At 45.0% G+C, this 20,020-nt stretch overlaps 1 protein-coding gene across 4 annotated transcripts in view; it reads left to right on the forward strand.

The window, feature by feature from the left end:
• The window catches only part of LOC147124841 (receptor-type tyrosine-protein phosphatase delta), a 148,983-nt gene that overhangs the window by 117,785 nt on the left and 11,178 nt on the right, over window positions 1–20,020 (forward strand). For all 4 annotated transcript variants that reach the window (XM_085993914.1, XM_085993920.1, XM_085993928.1 and 1 more), the window contains 6 exons: window positions 271–556; window positions 1,355–1,533; window positions 4,492–4,618; window positions 6,175–6,300; window positions 7,836–7,990; window positions 10,558–10,693. In XM_085993914.1, coding sequence (XP_085850040.1) covers window positions 271–556; window positions 1,355–1,533; window positions 4,492–4,618; window positions 6,175–6,300; window positions 7,836–7,990; window positions 10,558–10,693 — 1,009 coding nt within the window. The remainder of the gene's footprint in view (window positions 1–270; window positions 557–1,354; window positions 1,534–4,491; window positions 4,619–6,174; window positions 6,301–7,835; window positions 7,991–10,557; window positions 10,694–20,020) is intronic.

Here is a 20,020-nt window from a genome sequence, read left to right on the forward strand (position 1 = left end):
TGGCTCCCTGCTAATATTAAAAAGGTTGAAAACAAACTTTAAAAAAAAGCCGTAACACTTGTTAAAATGGCAAGCATTGCCAGTTTGGCATTTTCACTCCTACGTTATACAGCGCATTTGCATCGACGGAAAGTTGAAACCGCATGCAAAAGATGCACAATGTATAACTGACCTGTAAGAAAAATTAAACATAATACCAGAATCTTTGCTCACGAGGGACACATGAAATCATACGCTTAACCTGCACGGGTTTTCTTTTTGTTTTTACAGTGCTGGAGTTGGAAGGACTGGGTGTTTCATTGTAATAGACGCCATGTTGGAGAGAATAAAGCATGAGAAAACTGTAGATATTTATGGTCATGTAACTCTAATGAGATCACAGAGGAATTACATGGTTCAGACTGAGGACCAATATATCTTTATTCATGATGCGCTGCTTGAGGCAGTGACTTGTGGAAATACCGAAGTGCCAGCCAGAAACCTGTACGCATATATCCAAAAGCTGACACAAGTGGAACCAGGAGAAAACGTCACAGGAATGGAACTGGAATTCAAGGTAATCAGGCAGCTACTCTTGAAGGAAATTCCAACTTGCTTTCAGCTGCAGATTCAAAGTTCAAACAGCTAATCAGTTAACTTACTATATAGCTCGTGGTGGTGTTTATTCTCCGGGAACATCATATTTTTCACATCTTCAGAGATCGAAAGAAGGTCTATATTAATACACTCAGAAAAGGAAAGTTACTATTACAGCACTGCAATTAAGGACAGCCATCTCAACAAATATATAGAGAAATTATAAGTGCAATTTCCAGAGGCTTGTGAATGTTTTGCTCATTAAGGTGAGGGATGATAGAGCTGGGAAATGGAACATATTCTATTTCAAGCACACAGTGTCGGCATCAAGCGAGGTTAGATGCAAAGTAAAGCTCCCTCTATTCTGCTCCAACAATGTACCTCAACCTCAGCCTCTGAAGGGCAGCCCAACTACACCAGTGTGTCATTTTCCACTTCACACACCAGCCGTCCTGTAGCTTCACTGAGTGAGACTGTCAGCTTCGTCCCAGTTATGGGCTGTGGGCCTGTGCTCACTTAGAACTGGGTTGAGACTTCCCACACTTTGGTTCAGTGGCAGAGGAAGCTTTTGCCCTATCTGGCCTGGTTTTAGCCCCAAATTTCAAAGGTGTTCTAACCCACCCTCTCTCCCGGTAATTCCTCCTCTGGAATTTGTCCATTACTGATGCTAATTGCAGCAGTCTGAGACTGAATGTTACTATGCAGTGTAATTGGCTTCCATAAAGCACTGCTTTCTTTGTCTTGGGGAACTCTAAAACTCTTTATCTTTTCTCCACAGCGTCTAGCCAACACGAAAGCCCACACATCAAGATTCATTAGTGCCAATCTCCCATGTAATAAATTCAAGAATCGCCTTGTTAATATTATGCCATATGAATCCACAAGAGTATGTCTACAGCCAATCAGAGGAGTTGAGGGCTCAGACTATATTAATGCCAGTTTTATTGATGGTTATAGGTAAGTGGGAGTAACAATGGTTTTAAAATGTAAATTGCTGTAGGTGACAGACTGTAACTATTAGTCCTCAGCCATACTGGGGCCCTGTGTATAGGTCCAACAAAGAATGAAAGTGAAGCGAAATCAATATAGCCACTATTGGTTCTTCGCAATCAACTGGTGATTATTAATCAGTAGACTTGTATTAATAAAGTCACCTTTGTTCATCTTTTTAGCATGGATGTAATCACACATCAAGCGTATAGTGTTCACTTATCAGCAATAAACTATTATGGCACAGGCTGCAAGATCAAGAACAGGCCTGTTGTAAAATACTGGATTCCACAATCTATATTGGAAAATAAAATAAAAATTTCAAGGCTGTAATCACATTTTAAGATTCAAATGTTGGCTATCAAGCCCCTCATAGTCTATGAAGCCCAAGATGAGAGTATGCCTTATCATACATCAACATTATTCTCTACATAATATAAACCAGCCATAGAATTCACCAACAATAAACTGCAAATGATTTCTCAAATGCAGTAATGATATTACATTAATTATTTTCACACATCAGTGATTTGAAGTACTTGGTGTCCACATTGATAGTGGCAGTTGGACCAAATTTAAATTAATAGAAAATATTTTAAAAAGGTGCTGTCATCTCTAGAGTGTAAAGTGACAATTTGTCCTTTGCTCGCATGTTTTATTAAATCTTATTCTTTTGATAAGATTATTGCCTTGAATCCCTCAGTAAGATGACTGCTTTCTTATATAACAACACTCCACTCCAAAAATTAATTCACTGTGTGACGCACTTTGAAATGTTTCAACTACATGATAAGGCACTCAGTAAATAATTTGTTTGTAAAAATCGCATTCAGGTAGACAATATTCTATATACAGGTACACTATCCCTTATCCGAAAGCCTTGGGACCAGCTGAGTTTCGGATTTCAGAAGGTATTATTATAAGACTGGGAAATTTGTATTTAATATGAATTTTAAAAGTTCAGGCTACCTCTTGCGACTGTTCCGTGTCTCATTCCCCTTCCTGCTTCTCTGGAAAGCCGGATATCAGCTGACTCCTACTAAGCTGGCCCGCAAATCAGGTCGGGGGGCGGGTGGGGGGGTGGAGAAAAGAATATTGGACGGGCCGCGGTTCAGGTCGGGGGGGGCGTCGTCGGGGGGTCGGTCGTCAGGGGGGAGAAAAGAATATCGGACGGGCCGCGGTTCGGTTCGGTTCGGGTCGGGTGGGGGTGGGGGGGGAGAAAAGAATATCGGACGGGCCGCTGTATTGTTGGGTTCACTCTCCCGGTACCTCCTTCACACTGCCCGGCTCGGCCTGCAATCTCCTACCCAGGAGGGAACTCTGTGACTCTCTGCCCCGCTCAGCGTAAGTCGTGCGCCACTCTGGTCATGTCGTGCGCACGACTTACGCTGAATGAAAAAACTTTCGGTTTTTAGAGGTTTTCGGAAGTTCAGATGAAGGATAGTCTACCTGTATATATATATCTGAGTCTCTCCCAGCTTGCTGCCTTGTAAGCACTCCCAGATATCTTAACATTCTCAATGGGCCCCTACAGATGCGTATGAGGTGCGCACGTGCCCATAGGTGCCGCGCAAGTTCCGGGTTTAGCCATGTGAGAAGCGCGTGCGCTAAAACCCGGAACTTGCGATCTGTGAAGAATAGAATTTTCTTGACAGATCCAACGCATCCCCAGGAAAAGGGCCTCTGCGGGTGGACTTCTGCCCGGCGAATGCCTGTGAAACTGGTAAAAGCAGACGTAAGGCCTGCTTTTACCAGCGTAAGACTTTTAAAGAACAGAAAAATATTTTTTTTTCCATAATTTATACATTTAAAAACCTGTGAAATAAGGTAAGTTTATTTCTAGCCCCTTTAAAACATGTACATTTATTTTTCAAAAAATGTAATTTTTGTTTTAAATACTTAATTAAATGCCATTTTGATTAATTTTAAATGTGATTTTTTAAAATTTATTTGAAGTGTACGTGTATTTTTTTGGGTATTCCCATTCATACTTATGACAGCACCGTACGTACGGAATCCCCATAAGTATGAATGGGGATTCCACTTCTTTCATTGGTTGGGCCGGCCCACGTGACCCCAGGGGCGCTTGCGAACTGCCTGCGTCCCTGGGATACGTGAGCCTCTACCCGCAGAGAGGCACAGGAGCGCCAGTGTCCGAACCGCTGGGACCATCGGGTAAGTTCGTAGAATTTTTTACTGGTCGGAGGCATCCGTCAGAAGCCTCTGACCGCAAATTCAGAGCCTATGTATCGCGTGCAGATAGCAGTGCGATAATCAGTCGGTATTTCACAGCCAACTCATGAGCTACAAGTCGACCAGGAGTGCGGTAGCAGCTGGGTGCCACTGACCTTCAGTGCAACCTCCTTTATATGAATCACATGCCGCATTTTTTCAGCCACTGAAAGCAAAGCTTTATTTCCATGTTTTAGAACTGTGAAATAATCATTGCAACATTAACACAGAGTTAATCTCCTCACTCCAGTAAAGACCAACATTTCATCTTATCGCTGTTTGCAGTCTGTTTGCAAGGTTCTGCCACCTTCCCTGTCAACAAACGTAATAAAATAGTACTTCATTAATTTGGCTGCAAGCATATTGTGCAGAATAAAGATAGGTTTGTGAACTAACAGAGATTCAATGAGATATAATTACCGTCCCTAATTGAATATTAATGACTGCAAAAACAAGGCTGTTTCTTCCAAACATTTTACACTACACTACACAAAACGACTCTCTGCCCCAGTGAATGCTCTAAAGTATAAACAGAAAGCGGTATTATTATAATTATTTTATTTCTAATTAAGTGAACAGCAGATCTCAGCTATCTAAAGGATGCTGGCAGTTGACTAGTTAGTCACAAATGTAGTTTAAAGAGAAGGAGCGACATGACTATGTGCTAATTTTGTTTCTGTTTTTAATTTACAGGCAGCAGAAAGCCTATATAGCCACACAGGGACCCTTAGCAGAGACAACCGAAGATTTCTGGAGAATGCTTTGGGAGCACAACTCTACAATCGTGGTTATGCTCACCAAACTCCGAGAAATGGGCAGAGTAAGTGCCCCGTGCATCACAAAAATTCACGCTTGGGGCATGCCTTGTGCCAATACCTACCAAATAATATTGTACAGGTAGACTATCCTTTATCCGAAAACCTCGGGACCAGCCGAGTTTCGGATAAAGGAGAATTTCGGATTTCGGAAGGTGGGTCGGCAGGGGTCCGCGGGGGTGGGGTCGGCGGGGGGTCGTGCGCACGACTTACGCTGACGCTCAGCGTAAGTCAGTCGGGGTTGGCGGGGGTCGGGGCCGGCGGGGTCCGCGGGGGGGTCGGCGGTTGTCGGGGCTGGCGGGGTCGGCGGTTGTCGGGGCCGGCGGGGTCTGCGGGGGGGTCGGCGGGGGGGATCGGCGGTTGTCGGGGCCGGCGGGGTCCGCGGGGGGGGTCGGCGGTTGTCGGGGCCGGGGGGGTCGGCGGTTGTCGGGGCTGGCGGTTGTCGGGGCCGGCGGGGTCCGCGGGGGGGTCAGCGGTTGTCGGGGCTGGCGGGGTCGGCGGTTGTCGGGGCCGGCGGGGTCCGCGGCGGGGGGTCGTGCGCACGACTTACCCTTTATCCGAACTTCCGAAACTGGAACCCTCTAAAAACCGAAGGTTTTTTCGTTCGTACGCACGACTTACGCTGAACGAAAAAACCTTCGGTTTTTAGAGGGTTTCGGTTTTCGGAAGTCCGGATAAGGGGTAGTCTACCTGTATCACCTTTACATTCTGATACATTTGTAACAAAGGAGATGGCCTTAACTTGTTCAATAATAAAGAGAAAAAACCCCAAATGCGGGAAGTCGAAAACAAAAAATAGAATATTCTGTCAATACGCAGCATGTGAAAGAGGAAATAACACAGAAAATGCTGGAAAAACTCAGCAGGCCAGGCAGCATCCGTGGAGAGAGAAACAGAGTTAACGTTTCAGGTCGAAGACCCTTCGTCAGAACTGGAAACAAGCAGGAAATAGCTTATTCCATTTCCTGCTTTTTTCCAGTTCTGACGAGGGTCTTCGACCTGAAACGTTAACTCTGTTTCTCGCTCCACGGATGCTTCCTGGCCTGCTGAGTTTTTCCAGCGTTTTCTGTTGTCATTTTGGATTTCCAGCATCCGTAGTATTTTGCTAATGTGAAAGAGGAAGTTAGGCGAATGTTTTGGGCAGGATCCTACATCGGTTCTGATCAAAAAATGCTTCCGAAATGTTACCTGTCTTTCCCTTTTAAAGTTCTGGACTATCTACTGTGCATTTTCAGCGTTTTCCAGCTTCAACTATTCCCTGTCCCCATAACTACAGACTGCAGAAACTCGAATGATTCAGGTTCTCTCCAGTCACAGCAAAACTTAAATGGAAGGGCCATAAGTGGCTAATTGACTGATTTCACCCTATGTAGCTTCTAGTCAACCATATACCTGTGATTGGTATAAGACCTCTCAAAGGACTGTAACAGTTGAGATTGCCACCAGAATTGCTTTGCAGGGATTATCACGCTGATGTTAGAACACCAGGGAATTCCCAAAATGCTTAATAGACCAGATAAAGTGATGCCTCACAATTTACAGTTGTTTTTGTGTTTTACAGGAAAAGTGTCACCAGTACTGGCCTGCGGAGCGATCGGCCAGGTATCAGTATTTTGTAGTAGACCCCATGGCAGAGTACAACATGCCTCAGTACATTCTCAGAGAGTTCAAGGTCACAGATGCTAGAGTAAGTCGTCTGTTTTTTTTCTTTTCTTTTCTCCTTTGAGTGAAGCAAAAATCAGCCCTACTGACATGAGAATCTGACATATAGGATCTACAGACAAGCCACAATCACTGGGAGCTGACTAAATGCCTAATTTCATTACAATTCAGCCTTCAGTTTGTCACAGTGCTGGCTTTTAGTACCTGTTCTCAACATCTGGAAAAGACCACAGGCTGAATGCTAAAGTTGCAAATGGGCAGTGCAGTCATCCCAGTATTGTTGCCTGCCTACCAGTCCAACTCACAATATAAATGGGTTGAATTTGGTACATGGTGATGTGGTTCTCCAATATACGTGAAGATCAGACTTTGTAAATGCACTTACAGATTTTTAGTTCAGTGCCATTACGTTGCGCAGAGCTTGAAATCGAAGCAGAGCTTATGTTATAAAAAGATAATGTTACTAGCTCTCGAGGAGCATTATTGGCCCATTGAGGCACCATGTTGTAGAATGGTCGAATAGACCTTTTTAAAAATTCCTTCTTGGCATGTGGGCATCGCTAGTAAGGCTGGCATGTATTGCCCATCCCTAGTTGCCCTGAGAAGGTGGTAGTTGCCCTTCTTCTTGAACTACTGCAGTCCAAGTGAGAAGCTGGACCTCATCATAAGTGATTTAGAATATAAAAGCAAGGAGGTACTACTGCAGTTGTACAAGTACAGGTCCGATGCCATCTGGAGTATTGTGTTCAGTTTTGGGGGATGTTCCAAAGTCTAGTGATGATTTAGCAGGATGCTACCTGGGATGAAGGGACTGAGCTGTAATGAGAGACTGGGTAAACTTGACTTTATTGCTTAGAGATTATAGACAAGGGACAAGTAAGACTGACAGATGAAATTTCAGTCTGTGACGTCACCTGTTGCCGGGTGGCCCTTAATTGGCTCAACAAGGTCAATCAAGTGAAAATCGCGCGGATTGGCCACATCTCGATGGAGGCGGGACTGCAACCCCGAAAGTTGTAGTCCTGACTCCTGAATGAAATACCTGCCCATTGTCTCAAAAATACCACTGCTCTTAATATTCATGACAACAGCACTTTTATCAAGCATTGGGTCTGCTGCGGTTGCTCATTATCAAGATAGCAACTTTATCAGACTTTCAGTTGCCAACGGAGCACGTTGGTTATTAAATGACACCGTTTATAAAAAAAAAATCACGATACAGAACAGAAAGAAAATTGGCAAGTGAAGAAAAGAGAAATAGCAACTGCACTGCGTATGATTTGAGTGAATTATGACATGCATTTAGAAGCACTCTTAGGTTCATTGACATTAGTGCATTATTTCAAATTGTCAAGTCAGCAGCTCCATCTTCAAGACCGGTTTTCCTGTTAATTGGTATTGAAAAACATAAAATAAATGAGCCACGCGAGCTGCTCTGACTGTTATATTATCTGGGCAGCATTTTTTTTGTGTCTATTTTGATACCTTAGAGAATTTAATGAGGTGTGGTTCATTGATCTGGACCTTATTGTATTTTCTTTTCCAATGGGGGTGAAACAGGACGGACAGTCACGCACAGTGAGGCAGTTCCAATTTACCGACTGGCCAGAGCAAGGAGTGCCAAAGTCTGGAGAAGGCTTTATCGATTTCATAGGCCAAGTACACAAGACAAAAGAGCAATTTGGTCAGGATGGACCCATCAGTGTTCACTGTAGGTGAGTAATCTCTTCAATGTACCGTCCCTTGATCAATGAGAGTAGGGGAGGCAGTTAAAGCAGAAATAAAAACAGAAAATGCTGGAAATACTCAGCAGATCAGGCAGCATCTGTGGAGAGAGAAACAGAGTTAACGTTTCAGGTCGATGACCCTTCATCAGAACTGGAAAAAACTGGTTTTTAAGCAAGTGCAGGGGCAGGAAGAGGGGGGAGGGGAGGAAAGAACAAAAGGGAGGGTCTGTGATAGGATGGAAGGCAAGGAGAGATTAAGAGACAAAGGGGATGATGGTGCAAGGCAAAAGGAGACAGTAATGGGACAAGTTAAGAAACAAAAGATGACTCGATGAAGTGTAAATGGCACTGGCAGAATGAAAGACAGCTGCCATGTGAGAGAGAGAAGACAAAAAATGGTAGGGGCAGAGGTTATGATCTGAAATTGTTGAACTCGATGTTGAGTCCAGAAGTTAAAGCAGAAGTTGACCACAATTTCCACCCATCATACACAATGTGACCATGCTGTGTAAAGTCAGCTTGGGGTGATACAACACAGAAGATATAATGGAGCAGGCAAGCTGCTGCACCCGTGGCGTTTGAATAAAAGCATAAAGTGATCCCTAATAACCATGAGGTGGCACAGGCTCAAAAATTCACCATCAGGCTGTAAAGCAGGATCACATGGGCTGTGTGAAATGGAAAATGCTGTCCACACCAGTGGAGCCTTTCCATCACATCTGAGGCTTTTGATACACTTTGGGGAAACCACAATAGATGCTTTGAAATGTCCGGCTGCTGCTATTTATTATGCCATTCTGGAAGAAATGTGCATTCAATCAACTAGGAATAAAGAAGTCAGAACCCAACTAATGGAGAGGAATTTGATACAGAATGTATAAATCGTCACATTGTCAACAGTACTTTTTATCCTATTGGAATTTTTAAAGCTCACATTGAAACGTTATAAATTTATTTTTTGTAATTGTGGATTATTTAGTTGAATTACACTTCATTAGAGCAATGAAAATCTTGTTTCAATTTTTAAAAGAAACAGGAGTGGATTTTAACCCTGGGTGGACTTGAGTGGGAGGCTCCTCCATGGAACTGAGCTGCAGGTTTTATCTGAGGGGTTACGGGGAGAGGGAGGGGGGCCAGTAGACACCCGCAAAATCTTTACAAAACCAGAAATGTACCTGGTTTTGGAGCGTCCTGCATTGGGCACTTGAAGGACCACTGGTTAGTCATCTCAATACACACTCAGCCTGTCAGCACCTTAAAATTGCGTCGGGGTCCTATGTACATCATAGGACACCTATTAGCATTATTAAAATTAGGATGTTGCCTGAAACAGACGGGCAGCTGGGCCACCTGTACAGAGGCCCCAGTGGTGCCATGTAGTTCATTTCCCCTCAACAGCACTTTATAAAGTCCAAGACCGTCCAAGGCTTCAATACTCCCCAGCACCTCTGTCCCACTTGTAAATGCTTGTCATCTGATAGATGTTCTCTCTTTCACGTTTAGCTGCCAATCTCTCTCCATCTCCCCCCCCCCCCCCCCCACAACCTCCACAACCTTGTCTTTTTTGATCAATACTGTCACAGTTGGTGCTCCATTGAACTTTCCCTTCTCGTTCTTCCCTCGCTCCAAACATGCTGTCTTCCTCTCTAGACCCCCATTATGTTAAGATCAAGACTTAACATACTCTCCTACTTTTAACTCATTTCTTCCCAGGACCTCAAAACTGTGGAACGCATGTCTCCCTTCGTAAGTTTGGGTTATTAAGAAGGAAAGACTGTCACCTAACCACTATTTCTTCATTGGCCTTGTCATTTTTACTCTTCTCCACCGTGAAGATGTCCTGCACTATGGGCCTTGGCTGTTCATCTTCATCTCAATTTTAAAAAAACTGACAGGTTTTACATATTAAGAGCTTAAGACCTGTTTTTCATCATATATTATTTTCAAACGTAACATTCTTTCATTATTGAGCAACTTAGGTGAGGGATGAAAGGATAAAGCAGGCTTTAACCATCAATTGAAAAGAGCAAACAAGAATGGATAAGTCAAGAAGTAATGGTTAGATGATGCCAAGTTTGGGTTCTTTAGATCAAGAGGAAGACAAAGAATAGGAACCCGTATAGTGTTTAGTATTGTAGAGCTCAAAGCAAAATGTAGCCAACAAAGACCACACAGATATGCGTACAACATGGTTTCATTCTACAGCCCCCCAGCAATATTGAAGCTTTCAGTGGCTGTATGTGAAAAGGCTCCCATTACTGTTGAAGTACATTGAATAGAACCATTCAGATTATAGCAATTAAAAGTGAACACTGCCAAATAAGTTTGTCATGTTTTTACTAGCTAAATACCCAACATACTTCACTGGCCCTTTATGCGCTCTAGTGTTTACAAAACCCTCACTGTCTGTTGTGTTAATAGGGTTTACAGTAGCACATTCAGAAATAGTGGCTCTAGTATATTTAATAATTGCTTAGTGTGTGGGAAGCCATCACCAACGCAGTCTCTCAGACACTTGATTGTCATTTAATTAATGTTCCTTTGTCTCCCCATAGTGCTGGTGTTGGGAGGACTGGTGTTTTCATAACACTAAGTATTGTCTTGGAAAGAATGAGGTACGAGGGTGTTGTGGATATCTTTCAGACTGTCAAAATGCTAAGAACACAACGGCCAGCTATGGTGCAGACAGAGGTAAGGAAATAGTTTTTTAAAAATTAAATGCTACTGTATTCTAATTTCCTGCAAGCAAATTGGTTCTCCATTTAAACAGCTACCGTTCTAAGATAACAGCTATAACTTGGCTGATCACAGTCCTTGACAATGGATCATTTAAAAGAAAAACTTGAGGCAAATAGACAGTAATTTATAAATGAGATGTGAAAGAGGTTGAGAAAGCTCCTGTTGTATTGTGTGGGATGCGTGCTGGTAGTGCTGGCTTCCGACGCACAGGTCTTGTACAGCCAGCTGCAATCCGTACAATAATTGCCAGCATTTGATAAGGCAAGTGGCCAATTAACCTTGCGAAAGTGGCTCTTTCTAGCCATCAGCTTTAGTAAATTCTGGCTATTGCACTTAAGCATTCCAGAAGGCTTCGCACGTCCTGAGGTGTTGGAAGCCAGCGACATTTCCGTAGGTCTCGCACAACATTGATGTAGCTGTACTGTCACGGAATGGAAGGATGCTGGTTTGCAATTTTTTGTATTGTCGTAATGAGTCTGCAGGTGCTGCCAGCCGATTTGAATATCAGATGATTGCTGCTACGCCCCTTCCATGCACTGCCTAGTGACCATCGCAACAGCGGCATTGGCGGAGTTACAGGAAAAGGGGCTCCCATCTGCCCAGCTGGGGAATGGTTTGTGTAATAGTGTAACTAGTCAGAGGCAGTAAAACAAAAAAGATTTGTGAGCAGAAATCAGAGTAAATAATGTGAAGTAGGATAAGGACCAAATAAAACTGAAGTGTGCAGGACCAATTGCACGGCCCCATCGCTGCGGTTGAATGCTGAATGGAATCGAAAACCTGAGGTGGCCCAAGTTATTCTGCTTTGAATTTGTTCGCAAATTCTCCAGCATAACTAAATCAGGACCACTCCCAGGTTAGCGACACTACTGCTTTTAATAATTAAGAGGAGTAGATTCCATTTCTCAGCACCATTAGCCAAATACTCAGAGTGACGGTGAAAAGGCCCATGACTGTTTTCATCACCTACCACTTGTTTCCATTGTCATGGTGGCTGCTGTCAAGTGGCACACATCTCTGGCTGAAGCCACAGAGCCACGTTTAGGTATTTTCTGGAGTTGGGGTGGGAGCGGAGCTTCAGTGTTGTGATTTAGAAAAACAGAATAATTTCTTACTGGGAGTGGGTTTCTTAATTTATGACTGTCTGCTGCAGAGCATTTGTCTAATCTTCGTTGGTGTGGAGCTGGGGGAAATGTGTCTGAATCCCCTGGTGATCGTGTGGGGAGTGTGCTTTTGATTTTTGCTCATGGTGTTACATGGTGGTGTCTCCGGTAGTCTCGTGGCAAGGTGACATTGCAAATACTCAAACTACACATCAGTTATAGATCATTAACTTATGAACAAACTATATGGAATAGGGTTGCCGACTCTGCTTGGAAGAATTCCCGGGCGTTTTACCACATGACCTTCGACCACCCTGCCCCCACACTCCTACCGTTGACCGCCAAACACGTCCATCCTTGGGGCACACCCCCTTCCGCACGGCAATTGAAAAGAGAACAGATTCTTTGGTCCCGATATTTGCGGGGAGGGAGCAGGAAGGCCGTAAACGGCCGAAGGTCGAGGAGAAGGAAGTCCGACCAAATTTAATGGCAGGACTTCATTATCATTTTTTTCCTACCATTTCCCACACAGCAGCCAGCCAACTTGACAGCCTGCCCGGCTGCCGGTGGGAAAATCAGCGACAGGAGGCCACAGTTGAGGACCCTTGGGGACAGTCCCTGGCAATTGAGAGAGAAGTTTGGGGTTTGATGGGAGGGGTGGGGAGGAGGTAGACGACGATCAGGGCTTGGAGGGACAGCCAGCAAGGCTTGTGGGGGGGAGGGGTTGGTTGGCCGTGATTGGGGCTTCGGAGAGAGGCCATCAGGGCTTGGAGTGGGAGGGGGTGGGGGGAGAGAGGGGCCGTGGTCAGCAGAGTCTGAAGGCTTCCTTGAGGGGCTGGGGGGATCACTCCTGCTCCTCCTGGCCCTCAAGGAGTGCTGGAAAAGCGCTTGCTTTGTAGAGCCAGCAGCTCCTGCCTCCCTTTTACTTCTGGGTTTCCCCGACCCCTGGGAAACACACGCAGCAGCAGTGAATCTTAAACCAGGCTCCCAATTGCACTGTGGGAGCCCGATTTAGATATGTTAATGAAGTGTTCCGCCTCTCCATGGCGGGACATTCGACTAACACGAAACGCGCTGCTGTAAACACGGCACCGGGCGCATACGTGGTGAATTGGGGACGTGTTCTTTGTTTTTTTTTCATTATAACCCTCCCCCCCCACCCCCCCGACCCTCTCGGGTGGGGTTAATATTTGTTACCCGATTGGGTGATTCTTGACAGCTTGTCAAATAGCCTTTGTTCCAATATTTTTAGAACTAATACATGAAAGTTTTCAAAGAAATTGAAAAGAACATAGTTTTTTTAACGGTCCTGTGCTGTTACTCCCAGGATGCTTGCAACCAATGTTCCCCCGAAGGTGCGGGCCATGCACCAATCGGGAGGTTCTGCGTAGGTCGCTCTCCTGCTGCTGCCGCTGGAAGAGATACCGCGCGGTAAATTTAAAGGGTCCACGCAGGAAAAAGAGAATTAGAGGCAGCGTTGCTTGCAACAGTGTCCTGGAGATTAATCCTTCATACCAACATTTATCCCTCAATCAACATCACTAAAATCACATTATCTGGCCATTATCACATTGCTGTTTGTAGGAGCTTGCTGTGCGCAAATTGGCTGCTGCATTTCCCACATTACAACAGTGACTAGACTTCAAAAGTACTTCATTGGCTGTAAAACGCTTTGGGATGTCCTGAGATCATGAAAGGCGCTACAGAAATGCAAATCATAAGAACTAGGAGCAGGAGTAGGCCATTCGGCCCCTCGAGCCGGCTCCACCATTAAATCAGATCATGGCTGATCTGATCTTGGCCTCAATGCCACTTTCCCACCCGCTCCCCATAACCCTTGACTCCCCGTAGCTCAAGTATATGTCCATCTCCACCGTGAATATATTCAATGACCCAGCCTCCACAGCTCTGGGGTAGAGAATTCCAAAGACTCATGACCCTGGGAGAAGAAATTCCTCTTCATCTCTGTTTTAAATGGGCGACCCCTTATTCTGACACTAAGCCCCCTAGTTCTAGATTCCCCCACGAGGGGAAACATCCTCCCTGCATCTGCCCTGTTGAGCCCCCTCAGAATCTTATACGTTTCAATAAGATCACCTCTCATTCTTCTAAACTCCAATGAGTTTAGGCCCGACCTGCTCAACCTTTCCTCATAAGACAACCCCTTCAACTCAGGAATTAACCTCGTGAACCTTCTCTGAACTGCCTCCAATGCAATTATATCCCTCCTTAAATAAGGAGACCAAAACTGCACGCAGTACTCCAGGTGTGGTCTCACCAACGCCCTGTACAGTTGTAGCAAGACTTCCCTACTTTTATACTCCATCCTCCTTGCAGTAAAGGCCAACATCCCATTTGCCTTCCAGATTACTTGCTGTACCTGCATGCTAACCTTTTGTGTTTCATGTACGAGGACCCCCAGATCCCTCTGTACCGCAGCCTTCCTGGAGACTCCAGGGCAATCCTGGAGGGTTGAAAACCCAAACATGAAACTGTCTCTGTCCTCTGTTGTGTAGATATTCTGCTCAACTGGATTTTCCTCACTTGTGTTGATTGTTCTACATTCCAATTGGCAAGAGGTGATTTTGATTCAATCAATGAAAGGCAGAAAATGAAAACAATATAGTTTGATAAAATAAGTAATCTACAAACAAAACGTTTATTCCCATCTTGCCATGGCTGCTACTAATGTCACTTGTAATATGCGGCCTGCCTCACTAAAATGTAGCTGTGCTCCCCAATATAGTGCAAGATATCCAAACATGCACCTGAAAAATGTCTATGTCTCTCAAGGACAGTAGTGAATGTCCAGTGTGCCTTTATGTTTCGGATAAATATTTGCTGCTTGTTACAAGGTGAGTGTTGTCTGCAGCACTGTCCGAGTGTTAAATTAAAAAATCGATCTGTTTTAGTTGTGATCTTTTGAGGGTCACTCACTGACAGAAAATAGATGCATTTATCATTATCTTTCAGTGTGCGAATAATTAGGCCACTTTAACCTCACAAGTGTTTCCAACGTGGCAGCTCTAGGATAATATTGAAAAAAAAAACACACAATTTTCAGGGAAAATACAAAACCTTTCCTTTTCACGTGTTTCTTCACCCAGCTTTTCCCCTACTTTCCTCAGATTGGGTGAGTGACCTTCATTCCAGGCCCTCTGAAGCAACTGCTAGGAAGCATTAGAGAGTGACCTGGAGCTGATTGATTCCTTCCCCCATGTCTGGCCTTCACTGGGCTCCTCCTTACAGTGACGCAGCTAAGAGTAGAAGCACAACATCTCGGGGAGGTGGTGTCCTGGGTACAAACCCATACATGGTACCATATCTTGGTGTTTCTGTGCACACAATTTAGTACAGTAAATATAAGTACAATATGTAGCTAATATTGGAGTTCTGGTGCTGCACCACCGGGACTACTGCACATTGTACATTGCGGAAATTTGGGGGCAAGGGGCTTATCTTACCCCATAATGCAAAGTTATCTCACTTAATAATAGTTGTCGTCCCTGGCTCATGATGCGCTGGGAGCACACTGATGTTCTGCACCAGCAGTTCTCCAGGGGCTCATACCTGTCCTTGCAAGTATGCTTCCGCTTAGAGTGAAAATTGTTGCGGACTGAAGGGCATCACTGCAGGTTCACCTGTGGCCCAGGTTAGGAAGAAATGCAGTAGGACTAGAAATTCCGTAGCTCCCCGTTTGGGGCGATAACTTTTGAATTCTCGGAAAATTATTGCTAGGTGATAATCACTTTCTGGTCCCGGGAAATTGAGCTTTAGCGCTCCGAGAGGGAGATGGAGCGCTAAATCAAGCGTTAACCACTTCTCTTAGGGCGCTAAAGTGGGAGAGCGGGGCGGCAGAGCACTGAACAATGTGGAGTGCAAAGATACCGGCATCGGAGCATGCTTCCCTCGCTTAAAAGGAAGGGCCAATGATAGTGCACAACATGCTTCTGCTCAGTTCTGTGTTGCCAGGCGACCTGGGCGACTGCCATTACAGCCCCGAACACTCTCTGAGAGTGGAGGGCTTGGGCACCTCGCAGCAGTAACGCATCGGAAACTTTCAGCAGGCACCAGACTGGTGCAAAGAATAAAGCTTGGCTAACAGAAAACCACTGCCTTTAATTATCGCTCCCCAAGCAGCCAGCCGAGGTGACAACGCCTCCTCTTCCTGCCGTTGTTCACACCCGGCAATACAGCAGCAGGGAGCAGGAGGCAATTTCACATCCGGGGCGGTAACGGGGCGCTGCGCACTTGATGGCGTCACAATCTGCGAGGCGTTAGAGGACGAGGCGGTAAGTGTTACCAGCAGGGAAGTTCCCAGGCGTTGCTGAATTCGCAGTGCGCAGTCGCTAACTGCTTAGCGCCCCGTTACCGCACCCGCCCCCCCGGCACTAACTGGAGGCAAAAAGCAGCCGAATTTCTCACCTGTTATGTCCTGCATAAAGTTGGTGAGGTACGTTTGCAAACACTTGACAGAATCTTACAATGTTACCTTGAAAAGCTCCTTTATTGTCTTCGCTGTAAACTTGGCACTGATCACAGAGGGCGAGTGTAATGAACTGTGCTAAATGTTCATCGTTCTACAAGAACAACATCTTGTATTTATATAACGCCTTTAACGTAGTAAAACATACCAAGGCTCTTCATAGGAGCATTAGCAAACAAAATTTGTCACCGAACCATATAAGGAGATATTAGGACAGATGACCAAAGGCTTGGTCAAAGAAGTAGACTTTAAGGAGCGTCTTAAAGGAGGAAAGAGAGGTTTAGGGAGGGAATTCCAGAGCTTAGGGCATAGCTAAGTACACAAGCATGCTCGTGTTCTCAACACTGTAATACCTGTATAGCCAGATCAGAGTGCTGACCGTATGACCCATTAAATATAGAAAGTAACTAGAAACAAGCACCAAGTCCTATGCCAGTACAAGATTCCTTAACTCACATAAGGTGGCTACTGTCCTGGCACTTGGGTGACAAACATCTGTATTCTTTCACAATCTTTTCAACATGTGTCTCTTTTGTACCTGTGCGGGCAAAGGCTGCATGTAACAGGAGGAAGCCCATGCAGTCCGGATTGGGACTCACCAAAGCTGTAACCCTTGACTCCTTATGAGGAGGAGGCTATTGAGATTATGGTTGTGGAGGCAATAAACTGAGTGGGTAAATGCGGAGTTGAGGCCTCCTCCAGTCACATTGCCGCCATTTTTTGCTATTTATTTCTTAATCTCTTTATTCACTCATTAATTCACTCCCTCACTGACACTGCAGCATTTCAGTGTAATATTATCCAATGGATTGTCATGCAAAGCAATGGCCCAGATTTATCAATATTTCTCTGCTCATTTTGGGCATTATCAGGATGGTAAATAAAGTGGAGCCATTTCACCAGTTCCCTGAAATCGTCTGCCACTTCTAGGACTTGCCACTGAAAGTGAAATGTTAATACTCGGGCACGAGTATGTTGCCTGTTGTATTGCTCATCAGCAACATATTAGCAATGCTGGGTGCCAGGAACATTGTTGCATTCCTGCTATTACTTAGCGTTACTAAGGAAGTCTTGTTCAAAAAAGGGTGTAAGGATAAACCCAGCAACTGCAGGCCAGTCAGCTTAACCTCGGTGGTGGGGAAACTTTTAGAAACGATAATCCGGGACAAAATTAACAGTCACTTGGACAAGTGTGGATTAATTAAGGGAAGCCAGCATGGATTTGTTAAAGGCAAATCATGTTTAACCAACTTGATTGAATTTTTTGATGAGGTAACAGAGAGGGTTGTTGTGGGCAATGCGGTTGATGTGGTGTACATGGACTTCCAAAAGGCATTTGATAAAGTGCCACATAGTAGGCTTGCCAGCAAAGTTGAAGCCCATGGAATAAAAGAGACAGTGACAGCATGGATACGAAATTGGCTAAGTGACAGGAAACAGAGTAGCAGTGAACGATTGTTTTTTGGACTGGAGGAAAGTATACAGTGGTGTTCCCCAGGAGTCAGGACTAGGACCACTGCTTTTCTTGATATATATTAATGACTTGGAATTTGGTGAACATGACACTATTTCAAAATTTGCAGATGACACAAAACTTGGAAGTACAGTGAACAGTGAGGAGGATAGGGATAGACTTCAAGAAGACATAGACAGGCTGGTGTAATGGGCGGACACGTGGTAGATGAAGTTTAACGCAGAAAAGTGAAAAATGCAAAATGCATTTTGGTAGGAAGAATGAAGAGAGGCAATATAAACTAAAGGGCAGAATTCTAAAGGGGGTGTAGGAGCAGAGAGACATGGGGGCATATGTGCACAAATCATTGAAGGTGGCAGGACAGGTTGAGAAAGCGGTTAAAAAAGCTTACATTATCCTGGGCTTTATAAATAGAGGCCTAGAATACAAAAGCAAGGAAGTTATGATGAAGCTTTGTAAAACACTGGAGTATTGTGTCTAATTCTGGGCACTGCATTTTAGGAAGGATGTGAAGGCCATAGAGAGGGTGCAGAAAAGATTTACAAGCATGGTTCCAGGGATGAGGGACTTCAGTCACGTGGATAGACTGGAGAAGCTGGGGTTGTTCTCCTTAGAGCAGAAATGATTGAGAGGAGATTTGATAGAATTGTTCAAAATCATGAGGGGTCTGGACAGAGTAGATCGAGAGAAACTGTTCCCATTGGTGGAAGGATCGAGATCCAGAGGACACAGATTTAAGGTGATTGGCAGAAGGTCCAAAGGCGACATGAGGGGAAACCTTTTTACGCAGTGAGTGGTTATGATCTGGAATGCATTGCCTGAAAGGGTGGTGGAGGCAGACTCAATCATGGCTTTCAAAAGGGAGTTGGATAAGTACCTGAAAGAAAAAATTTGCAGGGCTTCGGGGAAAGGGCGGGGGAGTGGGACTAGCTGAAGTGCTCCTACAGAGAGCCAGTACGGGCTCGACAGACCAAATGGCCTCCTTCTGTGCTGTGACCATTCTGCGATTCTAAGTGGAGCAGGATTTAACGGTCCTGCTAACCTAGTGCAATCAGTGGTATCGCAATCAATTGCAGACGTATGTTGTTAAAAAATAAATAAAGAATACATTTTTACTGCTCCGGGCCTTCATCCTCAATATTTGCTGCAGTGAACCATTGGACAGATCTGACTGTGACAGAGAAAATGACCACAACTCTCAACTTTTACACCACGGGTTTGTTCTAGGAACTACAGGGAAGCTTTGCCATATCAGCCAATTTGCAATGTATACAATTCAGCAATACTCCCACACAGATGATTGCTGCAAAATATTATGAGCCTTTTGGGATGGAGGTGGTCCCATTTTTCAGGGTCCCCAAGTCCTAGAATGGAGGTAGGACACTTTGCTATCGGCTGCTTGACAGCCTGGTTCTGCAAAGGTGAAGACTTCTGCGTGGAGTGCTCCTCTGTGCCATGATGGGAAGCAGCCTCTGAGGCATGGACCCCAGCTTCTCCACTGGTACTGGGAACAGGATTCTGGGTACCACCGATCAGTGGGAGAGCAAACCTTACAGAATCACTCCTTGAGAGAGTGTCAACCGAATATCATTTAGTCCCTTTGAGATGCAGCCCTGCATACTTTGCAATCCGGTTGACATTTACCTGTCCAAATGGTCCCCGTCATTAGATGCCTCCACACTCAGTTGACTGACATGCTTTGATCTCTCATGAAGCAGGGAAAGGTGTGCAGGTACTCCTGCAGCTGCCACTTTCTCCAGACTGCCCTGTAATGAGTTGAAACCCTCTTAGAATTTGGTACACTGCAGAGCAATGGACTCCACCGCTATTGCAGTCATCTGCCGTACATATCACAGAATCACAGAAACCCCACAGTGCAGATAGAGGCCATTTCGGCCCATCGAGCCTGCACCAACACATATCCCACCCTATCCCCGTAACCCCACGTACTTAATCCCCCTAACAGTAAGGGTCAATTTATCATATATTGGGAGAGACCACGCAAAACATCCATATGTGTCTGTTGCTCCGTTCACATCCTTCTCTTCATAGCCGGACTGCTGAGATCATCGGTCACTAGGGGCTGCCTGACGTATCTTGTGCCTCCACTCAACTACATCAGTCTCCATCTTTTGGCTTCCTGGTGCTCTGCATCGGATCACCTGTTAATCCCTCGTCTAGTCTCTGTAACCCCTCGAATGAGTGTCTTTGGGCTG

This window comes from Somniosus microcephalus, chromosome 1, assembly GCF_052327205.1.
Source record: "Somniosus microcephalus isolate GS21.2 chromosome 1, FLI_Smic_1.0, whole genome shotgun sequence".
NCBI classification, from domain to species: Eukaryota; Metazoa; Chordata; class Chondrichthyes; order Squaliformes; family Somniosidae; genus Somniosus; species Somniosus microcephalus.